The sequence below is a fragment of the Microcaecilia unicolor genome, chromosome 3 (genome assembly GCF_901765095.1).
Source record: "Microcaecilia unicolor chromosome 3, aMicUni1.1, whole genome shotgun sequence".
In the NCBI taxonomy this organism is placed as follows: domain Eukaryota; kingdom Metazoa; phylum Chordata; class Amphibia; order Gymnophiona; family Siphonopidae; genus Microcaecilia; species Microcaecilia unicolor.
In genome coordinates, this window is record NC_044033.1 from 435,424,630 (window position 1) to 435,445,970 (window position 21,341).

The 21,341-nt window shown below is 45.9% G+C and overlaps 1 protein-coding gene across 3 annotated transcripts in view; it reads right to left on the reverse strand.

The window, feature by feature from the left end:
* TAF1B (TATA-box binding protein associated factor, RNA polymerase I subunit B) overlaps positions 1-21,341 on the reverse strand; it is a 385,284-nt gene that overhangs the window by 214,798 nt on the left and 149,145 nt on the right. For all 3 annotated transcript variants that reach the window (XM_030198879.1, XM_030198880.1, XM_030198881.1), the window contains exon 8: positions 8,802-8,901. In XM_030198879.1, the coding sequence (XP_030054739.1) occupies positions 8,802-8,901 (100 nt within the window). The remainder of the gene's footprint in view (positions 1-8,801; positions 8,902-21,341) is intronic.

The following is a 21,341-nucleotide window of genomic DNA, read 5'->3' on the forward strand; positions in this document are numbered from 1 at the left end:
TTTTTATGTAACCTCCTTGGAGCCTCCTATTCTACGGTATTCTATTTTCATGCTTACTTCTTGCAAATTAATTATAAATTTGAGATATTTTATTCCTTATCATATTCCCTCAGACCCTCAACTCCTTTATGGTATACATATTTAGGGTCTTTACTAACATTAAATATGGCTTTTGTTGTAGACCCTGTGCCATTATAGTAGCCGTTCCTAGACGTCTTCAAATTTTGCAGAACTGGAAACCTTCTAGGTGAGGTCTACTACTACTACTTGACATTTCTAAAGCACTACTAGGGTTACGCAGCGCTGTACAATTTAACATAGAAGGACAGTCCCTGCTCAAAGGAGCTTACAATCTAAAGGACAAAAAGTGCAGTCAATCAAGATTGAGGCAGTCTAGATTTCCTGGATAGAGGTACAATGGTTAGGTGCTGAAAGCGACATTGAAGAGGTGGGCTTTGAGCAAGGATTTGAAGATGGGTAGGGAGGGGGCTTGGAGTATAGGCTCAGGGAGTTTATTCCAAGCATAGGGTGAGGCAAGGCAGAAAGGGCGGAGTCTAGAGTTGGCGGTGGTGGAGAAGGGTACTGAGAGGAGGGATTTGTCCTGTGAGCGGAGGTTACGGGAGGGAACGTAAGGGAAAATGAGGGTAGAGAGGTAATGAGGGGCTGCAGACTGAGTGCATTTCCTGCTATCACCGAAGTGGAAATCACCCATCTCCTCTCCTCCTCGAAAGCCACCACTTGTTCCTCTGACCCCATCCCCACCAACCTACTCAACACCATCACTCCTACCATCACCCCCACCATCTGTCATATCCTTAACCTCTCTCTCTTCACTGCATCGGTCCCGGACACCTTCAAGCATGCTGTGGTCACTCCACTCCTCAAAAAACCATCACTTGACCCTACCTGTCCCTCCAACTACCGCCCCATTTCCCTCCTACCCTTCCTCTCCAAGATACTTGAACGCGCCGTTCACAGCCGCTGTATTGATTTTCTCTCCTCTCATGCCATCCTTGATCCGCTTCAATCCGGCTTTCGCCCCCTACACTCAACAGAAACAGCACTATCTAAAGTCTGCAATGACCTATTCCTCGCCAAATCCAAAGGTCACTACTCCATCCTCATCCTCCTCGACCTCTCCGCCGCCTTTGACACTGTCAATCACAACCTACTTCTTGACACACTGTCCTCCCTTGGGTTCCAGGGCTCTGTCCTCTCCTGGTTCTCCTCTTATCTCTCCCATCGTACCTTCAGAGTACACTCTCATGGTGCGTCCTCCTCCCCTATCCCGCTCTCTGTTGGAGTTCCTCAGGGATCTGTCCTTGGGCCCCTTCTTTTCTCAATCTACACCTCTTCCCTAGGCTCCCTGATTTCTTCTCATGGTCTCCACTATCATCTTTATGCCGACGACACCCAGCTTTATCTCTCCACACCACAAATCACTGCGGATACCCAGGCCAAAGTCTCGGCCTGCTTATCCGACATTGCTGCCTGGATGTCCAACCGCCACCTGAAACTGAATATGTCTAAGACTGAACTTATTGTTTTCCCACCCAAACCCACTTCCCCTCTCCCTTCACTCTCTATCTCAGTTGATAACACCGTCATCGTCCCCGTCTCATCTGCCCGCAACCTCGGTGTCATCTTCGACTCCTCCCTCTCCTTTTCTGCGCACATCCAGCAGATAGCCAAGACCTGTCGCTTCTTCCTCTACAACATTAGCAAAATTCGCCCCTTCCTCTCCGAGCACACCACCCGAACTCTCATCCACTCTCTCATTACCTCTCGCCTTGACTACTGCAACCTACTCCTGACCGGCCTCCCACGTAGCCATCTATCTCCCCTTCAGTCCATCCAGAACTCTGCCGCACGTCTTATCTTCCGCCTTAACCGATATACTCATGTCACCCCTCTCCTCAAGTCACTTCACTGGCTCCCAATCGGATACCGCATACAGTTCAAGCTTCTCTTACTCACCTACAAATGCACTCGATCTGCGGCCCCTCCGTACCTCTCTACCCTCATCTCCCCGTACGTCCCTACCCGTAACCTCCGCTCTCAAGACAAATCCCTCCTTTCAGTACCCTTCTCCACCACCTCCAACTCCAGGCTCCGCCCCTTCTGTCTCGCCTCACCCCATGCCTGGAACAAACTCCCTGAGCCCATACGCCGTGCCCCCTCCCTACCCATCTTCAAATCAATGCTCAAAGCCCACCTCTTCAATATCGCCTTCGGCACCTAACCACTTCACCTCTTCTCAGGAAAACTTATCTACCCCAACTTGACATTTCGTCCTTTAGATTGTAAGCTCTTCCGAGCAGGGACCGTCCTTAATTGTTAATTTGTACAGCGCTGCGTAACCCTAGTAGCGCTCTAGAAATGTTTAGTAGTAGTAGTAGTAGTAGTAGTAAGAAGGAGAAGCTTGAACTGTATGCGGTATCTGATTGGAAGCCAGTGAAGTGACCTGAGAAGAGGGGTGATATGAGTATATCGGTTCAGGCGGAATATAAGACGTGCAGCAGAGTTCTGAACAGATTGAAGGGGGGATAGATGGCTAAGAGGGAGGCCAGTAAGGAGTAGGTTGCAGTAGTCAAGGCGAGAGGTAATGAGAGCGTGGACGAGAGTACGGGTGGTGTGCTCAGAGAGGAAAGGGTGAATTTTGCTGATGTTAAAGAGAAAGAAGCGACAGGTCTAGAGAAACATCATTACCTCCATTTTTCTATTGCCTATACCTCTCCTTCTGACTTTGGCCACACTTTATCACACTGTTTTATTGTCTTTAAATCATCAAACATGACCATACCAAGGTCCTTCTCTTTACAATAGTTTTGCTTCTTCATCAAACAGGGCAGGTGTTCTTTATCTTTTTTTGTTCCAGAACCCCTTTAATTGATCAATGAAACCCTCATACCCCCTTCCTAAACTATGTGTCCACTAGTGACTACTGACAGTTGCATATGTCGCTGCTAGTAACACAGTGACAGCAGATACAAATCTGAATGGTCCACTACCCATTATCAAAGTCAAGATCAAATCAACAATGAACATGATATTATATACTTGATCATGGTCTTTCTGGGACACAGACCATAGAAATCTGCCCGGCTCTGACCTTATGTTCCAACTACTGGAGTTGCCGTGAAAGCCCACTCGAGCCTATCCAAATTGGTCTTGTCATTTGCTGGACACAGGCTGTAAAGGTTTGCCTGGCACTATCCTCACGTTCCAAATTACTAGAGTTTCCATCGAAGCTCTCTCCAGCCCATCCTAAACTAGATTGCTATATGCAGGACTCAGACCATACAAGCCAGCTAAGCACTGGTCTTAGTTGCTATAGCCAGAGTCACCATCTAAGCACCACTTGACAAGCAAACACATATGAAACCCTTAAGTTTTGTTTTTATACAGTTTATTTTCTAATTAGAGATGTTCTGTGTTCATCCCATGCCTTTTTGAATTCCGACATAGTTTTTTTCTCCACCATCTCCCTTGGGAGGACATTCCAGGCATCATCCACCCTCTCTTTGAAAAAGAATTTTCTGACATTATTCCTAAGTCTACCACCCCACAACCTCAATTCATGTCCTCTAGTTTTACCGTTATCCCTTCTCTGGAAAATATTTGTTTCTATATTAATACCTTTCAAGTATATAAATGTATCATATCTCCCCTGTCCCTCCTCTCCTCTAGGGTATACACTGTGCTTTATTTGTAGAAAAAAAGGTGCCAGTACTCATTATGGGCGGGGGTCACCACATATGACTCCACCCCTATTATAGCCATGCCCACATTAGCCACACCCCTTATACCAGCCATGGAGCATATAAACAGACATCATTGAAAATAATATACTAGTACAGGAGAAAAAAACAACAAGATTTTTTTTCATTATAAATAATTTCTGTAAGCTGTTACAGCTCCAGTATACCCAGTGCAAAATAAGACAGCAGATGTAAATTCTCAAATTGGACATATTCCAAACACTAAAATGAAAATAAAATGATTTTTTCTACCTTTGTTGTCTGGTGACTTTGTTTTTCTATCCATATTGCTCTCAGTCTCTGATTCTGCTGCTCTCTATCTGTTCTCTTAACTCCGTTTCCAGGGCTTCCTTTCCATATATTTCTTTACTTTCCTCCTTTCTTCTTCATTTCTTGCCCTACATCCATAAGTAAAAGCTGGGTCCTCCTCCGTGGAATTGACTAGAGGAGGTATAACGTGGATCCAGCTTTTGCCTATTTTCTCCATCCACGTGCAGTTTTTCTCCTCTCTTCCCTTTCCCTCATCTCCATCCATGTGCATCTTCTTCTTTTTTCTTTCCTCCCCTTCATCCATGTCCAGCACTTCTCCTCTCTCCTCCCCTCCATTCATGTCCAGCATTTCTCCTCTCTCTTCCCTCCCCTGTATCCATATAAAGCAATAATTCTCTCTCCCCTCTCCTCCATCCAAGTCCAGCATTTCTACTCTCTCCCCGCCAACTCCTCCATTCATCCATGTCCAGCAATTCTCCTCTATCTCCTGCTCTCCTCTCTATTTCCAGCATTTCTCCTCTCTCCCCTGCCCTCCCCTTCCATGTCCAGCGATTCTCCTCTATCCACTGTCCTGCCCTGCCATCCATGTCCAGCAATTCTCCTCTCTCCCCTTCCCTCCCCTCCATGTCCAATGATTCTCCTTTCTCCCCTGCCCTTCCCTTCCATCCATGTCCAGTATGTCTCCTCTCTCCCCTGCCCTCCCCTCTCATCCATGTGCAGCGATTCTCCTCTGCCTCCTGTCCTCCCCTGCCATCTATGTCCAGCGATTCTCCTCTCTCTCCTGCCCTCCCCTCCCATCCATGTCCAGCAATTCTCTCTTCCCTGCCCTCCTCTCCATGTTCAGCATGTCTCCTCTCTCCCCTGCCCTCCCCTCTCATCCATGTCCAGTGATTCTCCTCTGCCCCGTCCTCCCCTGCCATCCATGTCCAGCGATTCTCCTCTCCCCTGCCCTCCCCCTCCATATCCAGTGATTCTCCTCTACCTCCTATCCTCCCCTCCCACCATGTCCAGCAATTCTCCTCTCCCTGCCCTCCCCTCCATGTCCAGCGATTCTCCTCTCTCCCCTGCCCTCCCCTCCATGTCCAGCAATTCTCTCTTCCCTGCCTTCCCCTCAAATCCATGTCTAGCGATTCTCCTTTCTCCCCTCCATGTCCAGCAATTCTCCTCTCTCCCCTGCCCTCCGTCCCCCTTCATGTCCAGTGAGTCGTTCAAACCCCAGCCCTCCCCCGCCCTCCCTCAGCTCCCCGACTTTCCTTGAAATATTTAATTTAACCTAGGTCGCGGCGAACCGGCAGTAAAAACAGCTGGCAGGCAGGCAGGCTTGCCTCCTCGTTGCTTCCCTTCCCTCTCAGCGCGTCCCGCCTTCCTCTGATGTGTTTTTACTGCCGGTTCGCCGCAACTTTAGGTAAATGAAAGATTTCAAGGAAAGTCGGGGAGCTGAGGGAGGGAGGGCAGGGGGAGGGGGAGGGGGAGGGGGGAGCATGAGTGCACGAACGGAAGGGAGCGGGCAGGTGAGCCAGACCTCACAAACAAGGTGCCGGTACACCGTAACAGCGCGTACTGGCACAAAAAAAGCACTTGGTATACATATTCAGGTCTTCCAGTCTCTTCTCATGTGTCTTTTGGCACAAACACTATATCATTTTTGTTGCCTTCCTCTGGACCACTCCAAGTCTTCTTACATCTTTAGCAAGATATGGCCTCCAAAACCTAACAATATTCCAGTTGAGGCCTCACCGACTTGTACAGGGGCAACAAACACCTCCTTTCGTCTGGCGTAAGCATAAGACCACAGAACTACAAGAAAAGTGCAAACAGTGTAAAAAATACTATCTATCACAATTAAAGGATGCTAAAACTACGTACTTCTCAAAAGAGATAAAAGAGGCAGCTAGTTCGCAGAAAAAACTATTCCAAATTATGAAACGTCTGACAACAATAACTAACGAAAAGAGAGAATCGCCTACTATTGACTCTGAAACTTTAGCTAAGTTCTTTAGCTCTAAAATCGAGAAATTAAGAGCCCTTTTCCCAAGGGTACCAAGGCTCAGTTATTTTGACAATTCCCCAAGTTCACAACTATTGGTACCCTGGAAGGATTTTGAAATTCCGTCTGCCAAATCATTATTTACCTTGGTTGCAGGTTTATCCCCCACTTACAGTTCATTGGATCCTATACCTTCTGCATGGCTGAAAAAACATTCGCTAGAAGTCCAGCAGTTTATGTACTCAATTGTCATGTTGAGCCTTTCTGATGGGATAGTTCCCACTACTCTGAAAGAAGCGCTAGTAAAACCTAGTCTAAAGAAAGCCTCATTGGATCCCTTATTACCTTCTAACTATAGACCAGTCTCTAATCTTCCTTTTCTATCCAAAGTTATAGAGACAGTAGTATTTAGACAGTTGCAAACTTATGTGGACTCAAAAAATTTGTTACATCCCAGACAATCGGGTTTCAGGAAAGGTCACAGTACAGAGACCATTCTGACTTCACTGTTAAGTGAAATCCATGCAAAATTAGAACTTGGTTATATTGCCCTGGTAGTTTCATTAGATTTGTCTGCGGCCTTTGACCTAATCAATCACAACCTACTCATTGATAGATTGAGTGAGATTGGTATTTCAGGGACAACTATGAAATGGTTTATATCCTTTCTAACAAATCGCTCATTTAAAGTAGTTCAGCAGCAATCCTGTTCTGCATCCTACAACTTATCATGTGGAGTACCTCAGGGTTCGGTTTTATCTCCACTACTGTTCAACCTATTCATCAGTCCCCTGGCGCTCCTCATTCAAACAATGGGTATAAGTTTTTACTCATATGCAGATGATTTTTTGCTTATCCATTATGTTAGACCATTGAACATAGATCTTACACCCATTCAAGTATGCTTGGATAGAGTAGCAGACTGGTTAACTACACATCAGCTGGTACTGAACCCGGATAAGACTACAACATCTTGGATAGTAGGGCAAGGCACATATCCCTCTGTAGTACCTGTGCTATTTGGTCAGAATATTCCAACAGTTAAGTCTTTTAGATATCTCGGGGTCATTATTGATTCCGCATTGACCTTTGAGGAACAAGTATCCGATGTAGTGAAAAAATCTTTCTTTCATCTGAGACGGCTTCGGTCAGTCAGAAATTCAATAAGTAAGGGCTCTCTCAAAACGCTGACATCTGCATATATTACTTCACGTTTAGACTATTGTAACATTATATATGCAGGGATTACCCAAGCAAATTTAAAGCGATTACAAAGAATTCAAAATACAGCAGCACGTATGATCTGTAGGGCCCGGAGGGATGATCGAGCAACACCTTTATTGCATCATCTGCACTGGCTCCCGGTTGAAGCAAGAATAAAGTTTAAGGCTCTTGTCCTTACACACAAAGCCTTTCACACATTAAACCCCAGCTACTTGTCGAATTTAACAATCCCCTACACCGCTATGCGAACTCTCAGATCCCTAACAGATAACAGGTTAGTCATTCCCCCTCTTACTAAGGCTAGGTGGGAATCTACACGGAGATCGGCTTTTTTCTACCTGTCACCCTCTCTTTGGAATAGCCTTCCAAAGGAGATCAGACTAGAGAAATCTTATCTCCATTACCGAAAACTTCTGAAAACCTTTCTCTTTATAAGCTATGTAGAACAGAACTTGGCATAATGAGATAAGGTCAAAAAGACAAAGAAAAATGGGATAGCTTAATTGTATACTAGATTTTTAATTTGTATTGATTTATTATGTAGTCTATCTTGATTGCTGTGCTTTTCTGTCACGAATGGAATTCCTATGTTTGTTTATTTGTATATACCAATTTTTTTATATATATGTAAACCGTTCTGTTTTGCAGTTGCAACAAGACACGGTATATAAATCAACATAAATAAATAAAATAAAATAGTTACACTTCTCTCTATACAGCCTAGCATCCTTCTGGCTACAGCCACTGCCTTGTCACACTGTTAGTTGCTAACACGTAGCTAAAATTACACAGTAATATACTAATTACTGCCTTCATTCTGTCTAAAAAATTTCAATAACTTGCCTCAGATTTCAAGACCCTTCTCCACACCTCGTTTGACCTCTTCCTGTACCCTTTGGACTGTGGGCACCACTGGTTAAGAACCCCTGCGCTAGGCCCCTGGATATCTGCATTGATTTTTCCTTTTTCTCCCCCCCCCCCCCCCCCATTTGAACCTTAATTACCAATCACTTCACCTCTCCAAGTTTTCTTAGATCACTCCTCATTCTGTTTATTCATTCAAGGGTGTCCACTCTGTTGCAGATCTTAGTGTCATTTACAAAAAGGCAAATGTTTTCTTGTGGTCCCTTTGCAATATCACTCAAAGACATTGAGCAGAACTGGCCCCATGCTACAGAACCCTGAGACACTCTACTAATCACCTTCTTTTTTTTTTTTTATCTCTGAGTAAAGGCCATTATCCTCTCTTTCAAACAGTTTCTAATCCAGTCCACCACCTTGAGGCCCAGCCCAGGCCATTCAATTTATTTATGAGCCTTCTATGCAGGATGGTATCAAAAACTTTGTTGAAATCCAAGTTTATTACATCAAGTGCATCTGCCTGATCCAAATCTCGTCACCCAATCAAAAATATTGATCATATTTATTTTGATACATTTTCCTCTGGTAAAGCCACACTATCTCAGATCCTGCAACCCACTGAATTCTAGATAGTTAAGAGAATTTGTCCTCAAATATGAGCCGAACCGATACTGAGAAAATGAGTGGGTTGAACATACCTGCACTTGAAAGATTCTGATATCAGGTCCAAACAGCTTCATCTCCTCTGGAAACTGATCAAACACATGCAAGTAAGGTACATGGCCACCAGCCACAAACCTGTGCAGAATGAAGAATAACTTCAGATTCTAGCATAAGCTCCCTATTCAGATGCAGAATTATACACTCAAAAGTCCTGCACAGTCACTTGAGCTAGCAGTTAAAAGTATAAAATGGTAACCATCCTAGGTGTGGCCATGGAACCACTGGACCTGAAAATTCCTTTTGACGTTTTGTTTCCAGGATTAAATATAGAGTATGAACAGCATATGTCACACAGGCATCCATCCTAAACAAAAGCTGGAAAAAATCTCATTATATGCAGGTACTTTTTCTGTCCCTAGTAGGCTCACAAACTAAGGGGGGAGGGGTTTGGTACCTAGGGCAATGGAGGATTTAAGTGACATGAAGTGGGAATTGAACCCAGTTCCCCAGGACCTCAGTCCGCTTCACTAACCATTAGGCTATGCCTCCACTCTTTCACACTGAATAGGAATAAAACACAAAAACAGAGCGAAGAAAAGAAAAGAGTCACTTAGCAAAGTAAATCTAAACCCACTACGCAAAAAAAAAAAAAAAATCTGTTTCAAGCGTTGTTTGCCACATATAAACTGGAATGATTTACTTTCTGGAAACATCTAGGAGAAAGTGAAGCAAACGTAAAGTTCACAGTTTTCTTTCTAATGACTCATCTAGGAAAGGCGCAGATGCAAACTACCAGGTTGGGGGATAAGGATTAGAGCAACAGCCTGGTAATGGCAGAATCACTGCCAGCCCAGGCTCAGTAACACAACCCTGGCATTCTTTTTACATTCACGACACTGAGATATGACAGACATATGAGACACATATGAGACAAAGCAAGTTACCACTCTCCCTTTCAAACCTGTCTCCAGATTAGCTTTATATTTATACTACACAAAATCATAATGAATTTTTGATTCAAAATTTATATTTGCATTTTTTAAATCATACATAAATCATACATAAACAATATGCATAGAAAATGTCCACATCAAAGGAAGAGCTTAAGAAATAGAAAAAAATCAAATTGAAGTAATCAAGCAAAAACTATGTCCTGCTACATCAGCACCTATACAATTTAGTCTATTTTACTCTCATCTTCTCATCTGTCAATACAAACATATTATCCAGCATCAGAATTATTTAGCTTCTTTAACTGTAAGAAAAGGTTCTAACTGAGAAGGATAAAAAAATATATAACTTAAACCAAAGAGCTTTAATATGCACTTACAGGGGAACTTTAAAAAGAAAGCTGCCCCTATTTCAAGCACACGAGACTTTAATTGAAGAAATTGTTTCCTATGTAATTGTGTGACATGAGCCACATCAGGGAATATTTGAAGTTTACCACAACAAATCTTTCTTCTTAAAATAAGACTTCAAAATCAACAATTTATCCTTTTCAGATACAGAAGAGACCAAGAGGGTAGCTCGTTCTGTGAAATTATCCTGAGATATATCAAGAAACTGAGGGGCCCTTTTACTAAGCTGTGTAAGCGTCTACGCACGCTCTACGCATGCCAAAATGGAGTTACCACCCGACTACTGCGTGGCTCAAGGTAATTTCATTTTTGGCATGCGTTCAATATGCATGTCTGAAAAATATTTTTTATTTTTGGGTGCGCGTAATGGACACGAGCCAAGTGGTATTTGGCATGTGTAGGTCATTACCGCCCTGTTACTGTGCGAGTCTTTACCATTAAGTCAATGGCTGGCAGTAAGGTCTCAGGCCCAAAATGGACGAGCAGCAATTTTCATTTTGCTGCACATCCATTTTTAGCAAAAAAAAAAAAAAAAAAAAGGCCTTTTTTTACAGGCGCAATAAAAAAAATTGATTGGCGCACACCCAAAACCCGCGCCTACACTACTGCAAGCCATTTTTCAGCGCGCCTTTGTAAAAGGGCCCCCGAGTTAAATTAAAAGATTCATCTGGACCTATAACATCAGGCTCGCCATCCTTCTTGGAACTCTGTTTCATAGAAGAAATGTAAAAGCACAGAGAAATTAAGATACTATCAGATTCTGTGCATATATATTATTATTGCTTTTCAAGATTGTGTTTTTCTTGCTTGATACACTCCATTTTTTGAAATTCCATGTGTGAATAGATAGAAATTCCATGTCTGAAAGCAAAGAATTATCAGACAGATGAAGATATGTTAACAGAAACTAGAAAAGCTAGCAAATTTGGTACAGAAGTACATAAGCAATGCTATACTGGGAAATGACCAAAATGTGAAAAATTGCAGGAAGGCCATAGGAAGTTGAAAGACTGGGCATCCAAATGGCAGATGAGATTTAATGTGGACAAGTGCAAAGTGATGCTCATTGAGAATAATAATCCAGATCACAGTTATTTGATGCTAGGTTCCACTCTAGGAGTCAGAACCCAAGAAAAAGATCTAGGTATCATCGTGGACAATAAGCTGAAATCTTCTGCCCAGTGTATGGTAGCGGCCAAAATAAAGCAAGCGGAATGCTAGGAATTATTAGGAAATGGAAAAAAATAAGACAATATTATAATGGTTCTGTGCTGCTCCATGGTGGAACCACACTTTCAGTACTGTGTGCAATTCCAGTCACCATATAATAAAAAAGATATAGCAGAATTAGAAAAGGTTCAAACAAGGGTGACCAAAATGGATAAGGGGATGAAACTCTTCTCATATGACGAAAGGCTTAAGAAGTTAGGACTCTTCAGCTTGGAAAAAGGATGGCTGAGGTCTACAAAATACCGAGTAGTGTAGAAAAAAAAATCGATTTTTGTATTCTTTCAAAAAGTACAAAGACTAGGGGGGACACTCAAGGAAGTCGCATGGTACTACTTTTAAAATGAAAAGGAAGAAACATGTTTTCACTCAACAAATAGTTAAGCTCTGGAACTCGTTGCTGGAGGATGTGGTAACCAGCAGTTACTCTATCTGGGTTTAAAAAAAGGGTTGGATAAGTTCCTAGAGGAAAAGTCCATAGTCTGCTATTGATATTGACATAGGGAAGCCAGTGTTTACCCTGGGATTGGTAGCATGGAATGTTGCTACTATTTGGGTTTCTGCCAGGAATTTGTGACCTGGATTGGCCTCTGCAGGAAAAAGGATACTGGGTTAGATGGCACATTGCTCTGACCCAGAATGGCTATTCTTATGGGTGGCAGTAAGGACTCATATACTAATTTTTGTTAATGGCCACACGCTAATGACATTATACACGTGGCCATTTTCCAGCTGCAATAAAAATGGCCTTAGTATATGAGAAAGACATGGAATGTTGCTACTATTTGGGTTTCTGCCAGGTACTTGGGAACTGAATTGGCCACTGTTGGAAATAGAATGCTGGGCTAGATGGACCACTGGTCTGACCTAGTACAGCTATTCTTATGTTCTTTAATAAATAAGCCTTGTCTAACCCTGTTCCTATGTGAAAAAAGTCTTTATTGAATTTGATCCAAAGTATGTAAACAGACATTCATGTTTGTCTTTCTGGAGATGCAGGCTAGACAAATCCTTAGTCCCAGGATCCAAGACCCCTTTACTTATAAGTGTTAGTCTTTGTACCTTAATCCCACCTTTCTGCCTGAGGGCAAGTTCACAAACCAGGCTTTTAATGTTTGCTTCTGAGTGAAAAGTCATAGCTCTGGAAGACTTATAGCTAAATCCATTAGTTCCAGGAAGCTCTAACTGCAATTTGCCTTCTTATAATGTAATCATTGTTATTATCACATCTAGCACCACCTCTGGCTCTTCTATGTCATATTACCAACAGAAATCTGTTTGTCGACACGCTTTAGTAGACAGGCAATTTTCTTCCTTTTTACATTTAAAACTTGATAACATCATTCCAGGAATAACATGTATAGAATGTATAGAATGTTTGTACATTTGGGAAGCTTGCCAGGTGCCCTTGGCCTGGATTGGCCGCTGTCGAGGACAGGATGCTGGGCTCGATGGACCCTTGGTCTTTTCCCAGTGTGGCATTACTTATGTACTTATCAATCAAATTTTAGTTCTTAGAATATGAGTAGAAAAGTTTTGGAATTTTTTTTTACCTCCATAGAGCTTGAAAAGTAGCTGAGAAAATCAAATTACATAATATAGTTTATTGTTGGGAAACCAAGAAACAGCATAATATCACAACATTTGAAAGAAGTCCCTGTTAACATTAATGATGCTGCAAAGTCACGCTAAAAAAAAAATACTAAATGTTACAAAAAAAATAAACCTTAAAGAAAATGCCTAATTACTTATTGCCTAATTGTGTATTTTTGCTGAGAGGCTTTGTACATTTTAAAGCATACCATGAAGTTTTAAAATTTTCCTTCACAGTGAAGGGAATGCAAGACAGCAGTTTCTTATCATAATGAAATAGTCTCAGCAGAGCATCATAGAAATAACAGAACCTGCTTTAGATAGCAAGTAAACAAAACCATTAAAATCCCTTTTTCTTCTCCATCCCACCCTGCCCCCCCATCTTTTTATTTTAATTTACCTTTCATTTCAGAGAAGAACCAAGTTTGATTGCATCCCTCACTTCACCAGTCCCAGCTATATTCATGTAAATACACAGAAACAATGGGCAGGCTTCAGGAATAGTGAGTTGCACTAATGGAAAGAATATTATTAGGCAAGACCTAGTTTCTCCTTCCATATCATCCAGTACCACTATTCCAGAACTTATGGGATGTCCAAAAGCAATTCCTAGGTGAACTCCTGGAACTGTCACTTGCAAAACCAAAGCTCCAAAAATGGCCTCAGAATGAGTTGCAGCATCCACCCTATAAAGATTGACAAAAGTATGCAAGGTCAACCATGTCACTGTCTTGCAAATATCAGCTAGCGAAATCAAAGTGATCTACGCCCAGAAGGCAGCCATTCGCCATGTAGAGTGAACTCACAAGGAAGAGAGTGGATGCTTCCCTGAAAGAATATAGGCTGAGACAATAGATCTTTTAGCCATACCACAGTCGTGGGCTTGGATGCCACCAGGCCCTATTTCTGTTTACTGAAAAGGACAAAAAGCCTGTCCAACCTTCAAAACTCATTGGTGAATTCCAAATATCTCAGGAGAACCCTCTTCACATCTAAGGGCCTAAAAGGAAGGCTTCTGACTCTCCCAGGCTTCCCTACAAAATGAAGGAAGCTTCATGGACCAGTTAAATATGGAATGCTGATACCTCTTTTGGGGTAAAGGCAGGAATCATCCAAAAGCGAGACCCTCTGCTTCTGTAAAATGGAGAAACAGACCCTTACAAGACAGGGCCTGGAGTTCCAAAATGCAACACGCTGAGGCAATAGCCACCAAAAACACCATTTTCAGTATAACATCCTTTAGACTGGCTTTCTTGAGGGGCTTGAATGGAGCTTTTTGAAGAGCTCAAAGGACCAAGTTGAGAATCCATTTTAGACAAACCAGATGGGAAACCAAATATGACCCCACCCTTTCAAGAACTTGACAATGTCTGGGTGTCCCACCAAAGACAAATGTTGCAAATGGTCCCTAAAACACACCAAGGCCACTACCTGAACCTACAGAGAACCAAGCACCAAGCTCCTTTGTAGGCCCAACTGGAGAAATGCCAGGATGTCGGCATTCGAGAAAGACAAAGGAGAATTTCCTCTCTTCACACAACAACCTTCAAAGGTCCTCCAAACCCTGGCATAAGCTGCCAAAGTAGAGCACTTCCTAGCCTGTAGCAATGACAGAATCATAATATCTCTTACGCCTCAACTGTGCCCTTTTCAAATGGCCAAGCCATAAGACCAAAGGGGGAGGGATCTTCCATGAACACTGGGGCCTCGAGGCAGTAACCCTCGACCTTGCGGATGCTGAAGCAGTGCCCATCGAGAAGTCAAATTAGATCTGTGTACCACAGCCACCTTGCCAGTCTGAGGCCATCAGAATCACCAGATCTTGATGCAATATGATCCTCCGAGCACTCGGCCCACCATTGGCCATGGGGGGGAAGAGCAGGCTGTTTTTGGCCAAGGCTGGAGGAGAGCATCTAGGTCAAGTCAGTCTGGCTTCTTCCGACTGAAGAATCTGGCCACCTTGGCCAGATTCAAGGCCATCAAGTCCAAATGTTGTGAACCCCAGCGATCCACAGTTGAAACTAACATCAGACAACTCCCACTCACCTGGACCTAAGGAGTTCCTGCTGAGAAAATCCACCTGCGCATTCAGATATTCTGCAATGTGGGCTGCTGATGGGAAAAGGAGATGCTTCTCTGCCCAACACAAGAACATGCCATTCTCTGTCACCAGCTACCAGCTGCTTGTCCTCTCTTGCTTGTTGACATGAGCCACTGCCATTGCATTGTCTGAGAGAACTCTGACTGGGACACTGGCTAGAAACAGAACAAAGGTCTTTAAGGCATTCCAAATTGCTCTAAGTTCCAGAGAACTGACGGACTACTGTGCCTCTGTCTTTGACCAAGTTCCCTGTAGCAGATGAAACCCCAGGCCAAGGGGCTGGCATCTGTTGTCACTATCTCCCAGTGACAAAACACTGGAAACAAAACACTGACGCTCAAATTCTTCACCGACAACCACCACTAATAACTCTGCTTGGCTGCCCAAGTCAACAGTAGGTGAAGGGTATACTTTTGGGAGACTGGAGACCAGTATCTGAGAAGAGACTCTTGAAGAGAGTACTTATGAGCATGTGCCCAGGGAACCATCTCCATTGTGGCTGTCATGAAGTCCAGCACTTGGACACAGTCCCAAACTTGAGGCTTACGCTGATGAAAGAGAAGCTGAATCTGAAACACCAGCTTCAACTGCCTGCAATCTTTAAGAAATATTCTTTCCCACTTCATATCAAAGAGCACCACCAGATATTCTAGAAACTAAGGAATGAGCCTGCTCTTTTTGAAACTAATCACTAACCCAACGACTAAAAGAGATGGTCGACTGTAGAAGTTGTGGCCTCACTATTGGGGAAAGGTGGATACTGAATGAGCCAGTCATCCAGGTAAGACTGTATTCTGATTGATGCAGGTAGGCTGCTACCACCACCATAACAGCATGGAAAACATTCTTGGAGCAGTCGCCAGCCTGAATTGCAAAGACCTGAATTAGTAGTGACAGCCTAGTACCACAAACCACAAAAACTGCTGATGAGGCCAAATGGGAATATGAGGTCTAGAGCTGTGAGATATTTCCCTACTCGCACTGAGGCTATGACTGAGCACAAAGCTTCCATGTGGAAGTGCGACACCCATAGGCAATGGTTTAGGCCCTTGAGGTCTAACGCCGTTCAAAAGATGGGAAAATTAGATTCTTACCTTGGTAATTTTCTTTCCTTTAGTCACAGCAGATGAATCCATTACGAATGGGTTGTGTCCACCTACCAGCAGGGGGAGACAGAGAACACTGAAAACCATAGTGCCTCTAGGATGGCTAGCTCCATCTGCCTCTCAGTATTTTGAAGCTTCCAAAGCAGTGTTAAACCGCAAAGTAGCATAACATGAACATTCCTCACAGCGAAAGAACGCCCCAGAACAGGAGCAATAACACAAAGGAGGGACAAACTCAACCTCCTGTAGAAGAACAGAAATCCTGTTTTCCAACTTCTCCCAATGAGGGAACATGTCTGCAAGAAAAACTGAACACAAAACAGAGTCAATCAGGGAGGGATCATGGATTCATCTGCTGTGACTAAAGGAAAGAAAATTACCAAGGTAAGAACCTAATTTTCCCCTCCTTATCATCAGCAGCAGATGAATCCATTACGAATGGGATGTATCAAAGCAATCCCTAGATAGGGCGGGAACAAGCCACACCACGCGCCAGCACTTGTGCTCCAAAAAGCGCGTCCCTCCTGGCAGCCGCATCCAGCCTGTAATGTCGGGCAAAAGAAAGCTTAGAAGCCCAAGTTGCTGCACTACATATCTCTTGAAGAGAGAGTGCTCCAGTTTCAGCCCAAGAGGAGGAAATCGCTCTTGTGGAATGAGCCTTAAAGGCATCAGGCAGAGGCCGGCCAGACAGCAGATATGCAGAAAAAATGGGTTCCTTAAGCCAACGGGCTATAGTGGCTTTAGACGCTGGAGACCCTCTGCGAGGACCTGACAACAATACAAAAAGGTGATCAGAGGTCCTGAAAGCATTTGACATCTGCAGATACTGCAACAGAGCCCGGCACACATCCAGGAGGTGCAACTGCCCAAAGGATTCTGGAAACTCCTCCCTAGTAAAGGAGGGCAATTAGATAGGCTGGTTTAGGTGAAACGCTGAAACCACCTTAGGCAGGAAGGAAGGCACAGTACGTACCATTACTCCGGACTCTGAGAATTGCAGAAAAGGGTCTCGACAGGACAGCGCCTGGAGCTCAGATACCCGACTCGCCGATGCAATGGCCACCAAAAAGACCGTCTTTAGAGTCACATCCTTCTCCGAAGCTCGCTTCAGCGGCTTGAAGGGCAAACACTGAAGAGCCTTTAATACTAGCCCCAGGTTCCAGGCTGGGCAAGGGGCCCACACGGGAGGCCGGAGCCGAAGCACCCCTCTCAGAAACCGTGCAATGTCCGGATGTGAAGCCAGGGAGAGGCCAGCGACCTTCCCCCGAAAGCATGACAATGCTGCCACTTGAACATGCAGGGAATTATAGGCCAAGCCTTTTTGTAAACCACCCTGCAGAAAGTCAAGCATCGGCGAGACAGAAGCCCGCATGGTTGTGATTGCTTTAGAAGCGCACCAAGCCTCAAACTGGCGCCAGATCCGAGCATAGGCAATGGAAGTGGAATGCTTGCAGGCCTGCAAGATAGTGGAGATGACCTTGTTAGAATAGCCCTTGTCCCTCAATTGCGCCCTCTCAATAGCCATGCCGTAAGACCAAAGCGGCATGGATCCTCCATGGTGACCGGGCCCTGCGTCAAGAGGTTCGGAGCCAGAGGCAAAGGAAGGGGAGCCTCCACCAGCATCCGCCGGAGGTCCGCATAGAAAGGCCACCTGGGCCAATCCAGGGCAATGAGGATCACCAGTCCTTAATGTAGCCGAATTCGCAGGAGGAGCCGCCCTATCAAGGGCCAAGGAGGGAACACATAACAGGAGGCCCGGAGGCCAGGGTTGAGCCAAGGCATCCAACCCCGCTGAGCGAGGATCTCTCCATCTGCTGAAAAAGGACGGGACTTTGGCATTTGTGCTTGACGCCATAAGATTCATTACGGGCTTTCCCCATTTGGCACAGATCTGAAGGAACACTTCATCTGCCAGTTCCCACTCCGCTGGGTCGATTTGATGCCTGCTTAGAAAATCGGCTTGCACGTTGCTCTGACCTGCTATGTGAGCTGCTGACAGAAGCTGCAGATGTAGCCCGGCCCAGTGGCAAATTAGAGCGGCCTCCGCAGCCAGTGCTCTGCACTGAGTGCCGCCTTGTCGATTTTTGTAGGCCACTGCTGTCGTGTTGTCCGACAGAATTCTGACAGCCAGTCCCTCCAGGGTTTTGTGAAAGGCCAGAAGCGCCTGAAATATCACTCTCAGCTCTAAGCGATTAATGGACCACCCCGTTTCCTCGGGTGTCCACAGACCCTGGGCATAGCTTCCCTGGCAATGTGCTCCCCAGCCCTTCAGGCTGGCATCCATTACCACCAGGCACCAATCGGGAAGCGCTAGCGGCATTCCTCGCTGCAGCATGCTGTCTGAGAGCCCCCACTCCATACTGAGTCGGGCCGCAGGGAGCCATGTGAGTCTGCCTTGATAATTGTTGAAGCAGGGCAATCTGCAGAGGTCTCAGGTGCGCTCTCGCCCATGGCACCACTTCTAAGGTGGCCGTCATCGACCCCAACAGCTGGACAATGTCCCAAGCTTGCGGGCGAGGCATCTCAGGAGCAGACGGACCTGATTCTGAAGCTTGCACCGCCTTTGGTCGGGTAGATAAACAAACCCCAAGGCCGTGTTGAACCGGACCCCCAAATATTCTAGAGATTGAGAGGGGGTCAGGTGACTTTTGAGTATATTGATAACCCAGCCCAGAGATTGCAGTATTAGACCACTCTGGCTGTGACATGATGACTCTTCTGCCGAGTCCGCTCTGATGAGCCAGTTGTCTAGGTACGGGTGAACCCAGATACCCTCTCGCCTGAGAAAGGCAGCTACTACCACCATTACCTTGGAAAAGGTTCGGGGAGCTGTGGCGAGGCCAAAAGGCAAGGCCCGAAACTGGAAATGTATTCCCAACACCGCAAATCGGAGGAACCATTGGTGCGGGGGCCAAATAGGTATGTGCAAGTAAGCTTCTTTTAGGTCCAGAGACGTGAGGAACTCTCCTGGCTGTACCGCCGCAATGACGGAGCGCAGGATTTCCATGTGAAAATGCCAAACTCTGAGACTTGTTGACTTCCTTCAAGTCGAGAATGGGCCGAAAAGACCCACCTTTTCACGGCACCACAAAGTAAATGGAGTAACGACCGCAGCCATGTTCAGCGGAAGGCACAGGGATCACCGCCCCAAGGTGCAGCAAGACTTGCAGGGTCTCCTCTACCGCCACCCGTTTGACGGCAGTATCGCATCGGGACTCCAAAAACACGTCTCTCACCGGGGCATTGAATTCCAATCGGTAACCTTCTCTGATCAGGTCCAGGACCCACTGATCTGAGGTAATCTTGGTCCACTCCTCTAGAAAGAGGGAAAGGCGTCCTCCTACAGCTGTAAAAGAGGAGTGGACCGGCGCACCATCAATGAGAGGGTCGCCCTTGAACTCCAGGCCTCTGCGGATCGCTTGTTCGAGCAAAAGGAGTTCCTCTGCTGAAAACGGGCACATTGAGTAAACCCAGCAGAGCGCCCCGGGCGATACCTTCTAGCTTCATGGAAGCGACGTCTAGAGGAGAAGGGAACCACCTGACCCTTGGAAGAAGGCCGCGGCCTATCCTCAGGTAACCGCTGGGGTTTAGCATTCCCCAGGTCTTTAACAATCGTCTCCAACTCCTCTCCAAATAACAGAAGTCCCCGAAAGGGCAACTTCACCAGCCTTTGCTTAGAGGCCATGTCAGCCGCCCAATGCCGTAGCCATAGAAGGCGGCGGGCGGACACCGCCACAGACATCTGTTTAGCCGAAGCTCTAACCAGATCATAGAGGGCGTCAGCTAAAAATGACAAGGCCGACTCCATGCGCGGTGCAACCTCAGCGAGGGACTCCGCACCATCCATGGGCTGTTCCACTGCCTGTTGTAACCAAGAAAGGCAGGCTCGAGCAGCATAAGAACTGCTAGGCTAGGCCCGAAATCTCAAAGGACCGTTTTAGCGCTGATTCCAGGCGTCGGTCCTGAGTGTCCTTCAGGGCGACCTCTCCCTCTACTGGGAGGGTGGTCTTTTTTGTCACAGCCGTGACTAAGGCATCCACTTTAGGCATCCCAAAACGGACCAAGTGCTCCTCACTCAGAGGGTAAAAATGCCCCGTCGCCCTGGCCACTTTCAAGGGCCCCTCTGGGTCAGCCCATTGAGCAGAAATAAGTTCTTGGATGGAGACATGCAAAGGAAAGGCTCGAGCAGGCTTCTTAGTACTTGCCATCCTCGGATTACCAGAGGAGGCCTCGCCTTGAACAGGATCATCAATAGAGAGGGCCTGGCCTGTAAGGCATCAGAGATAAGCGCTGGCAGCTCATCACGGTGGAGAATCCGAACCGCAGTGGGATCATCCAGATCCAGTGGCAAACCGGCACCTTCCTCTGGCTCCTCAGACCACGAAGGCCTGCCAGATCCCTCAGAGTCCCTACAGCCCGACCACGGGGGGGGGGGGGGGGGGGGGGGGGGGGGGAGGGAGGTGCGCCACTCTCCGACGGGAAATTTACCAGTCTATGTTTAGCATGCATCCGACGTTCAGGGGCATCCACTTCTGACATCTGCCCCGGGCTATCATCAGTCGGAGGGAGACCAGGTAGCAACGCAGTGTCAGACACCTGTGGCAGAGCTCTTTTCAGCATGAAGGCTTTATGTAAAATAAGCACAAACACAGGAGAGAAAAACTCAGCCTGACCTCCCGTCTCCGAATTAGGAGCTACGGGGAACAGAGCTCCTCTGGTAGCCTCGGCCCGAGGCGTCCCTCTGCTCACAGACTCTTCCGCAACCGCGGGGGTGGAGCTATGCGGCGCTTCCAAGATGGCGCCCGCTGCCAGCTCTATTGAGCAGGAAGACTCATCGCTCGCCATGCTCGTACTGGCTTTACCGTCTGCACAGCATGTTTTACAGAGCCCCGCTGCTGATCTGCGCTTGCCACAACAGGAACAGTGCTTAACTCCCTCAGCAGCCATCGCCAAAAAACGGTGGAAAAAATACAAAATGGCGGCTTCGCGCCAAAATCACCCCGATCGGAACGCCGTCCGTTGGCCCTTCCCGGAGGAGCTGAGTACCGCTCTTACCTCAAAGGACCAGGTCCACCGAGCTCCAGTCACGCTGCACGTCAATAAAAGCCTCAGAAATAGCAGCACATAAAAAGCGTGTTTTGTTTTTTTTAACGCTGTGAGGAAAGTTGGAGGTAAACAGCTACAGAG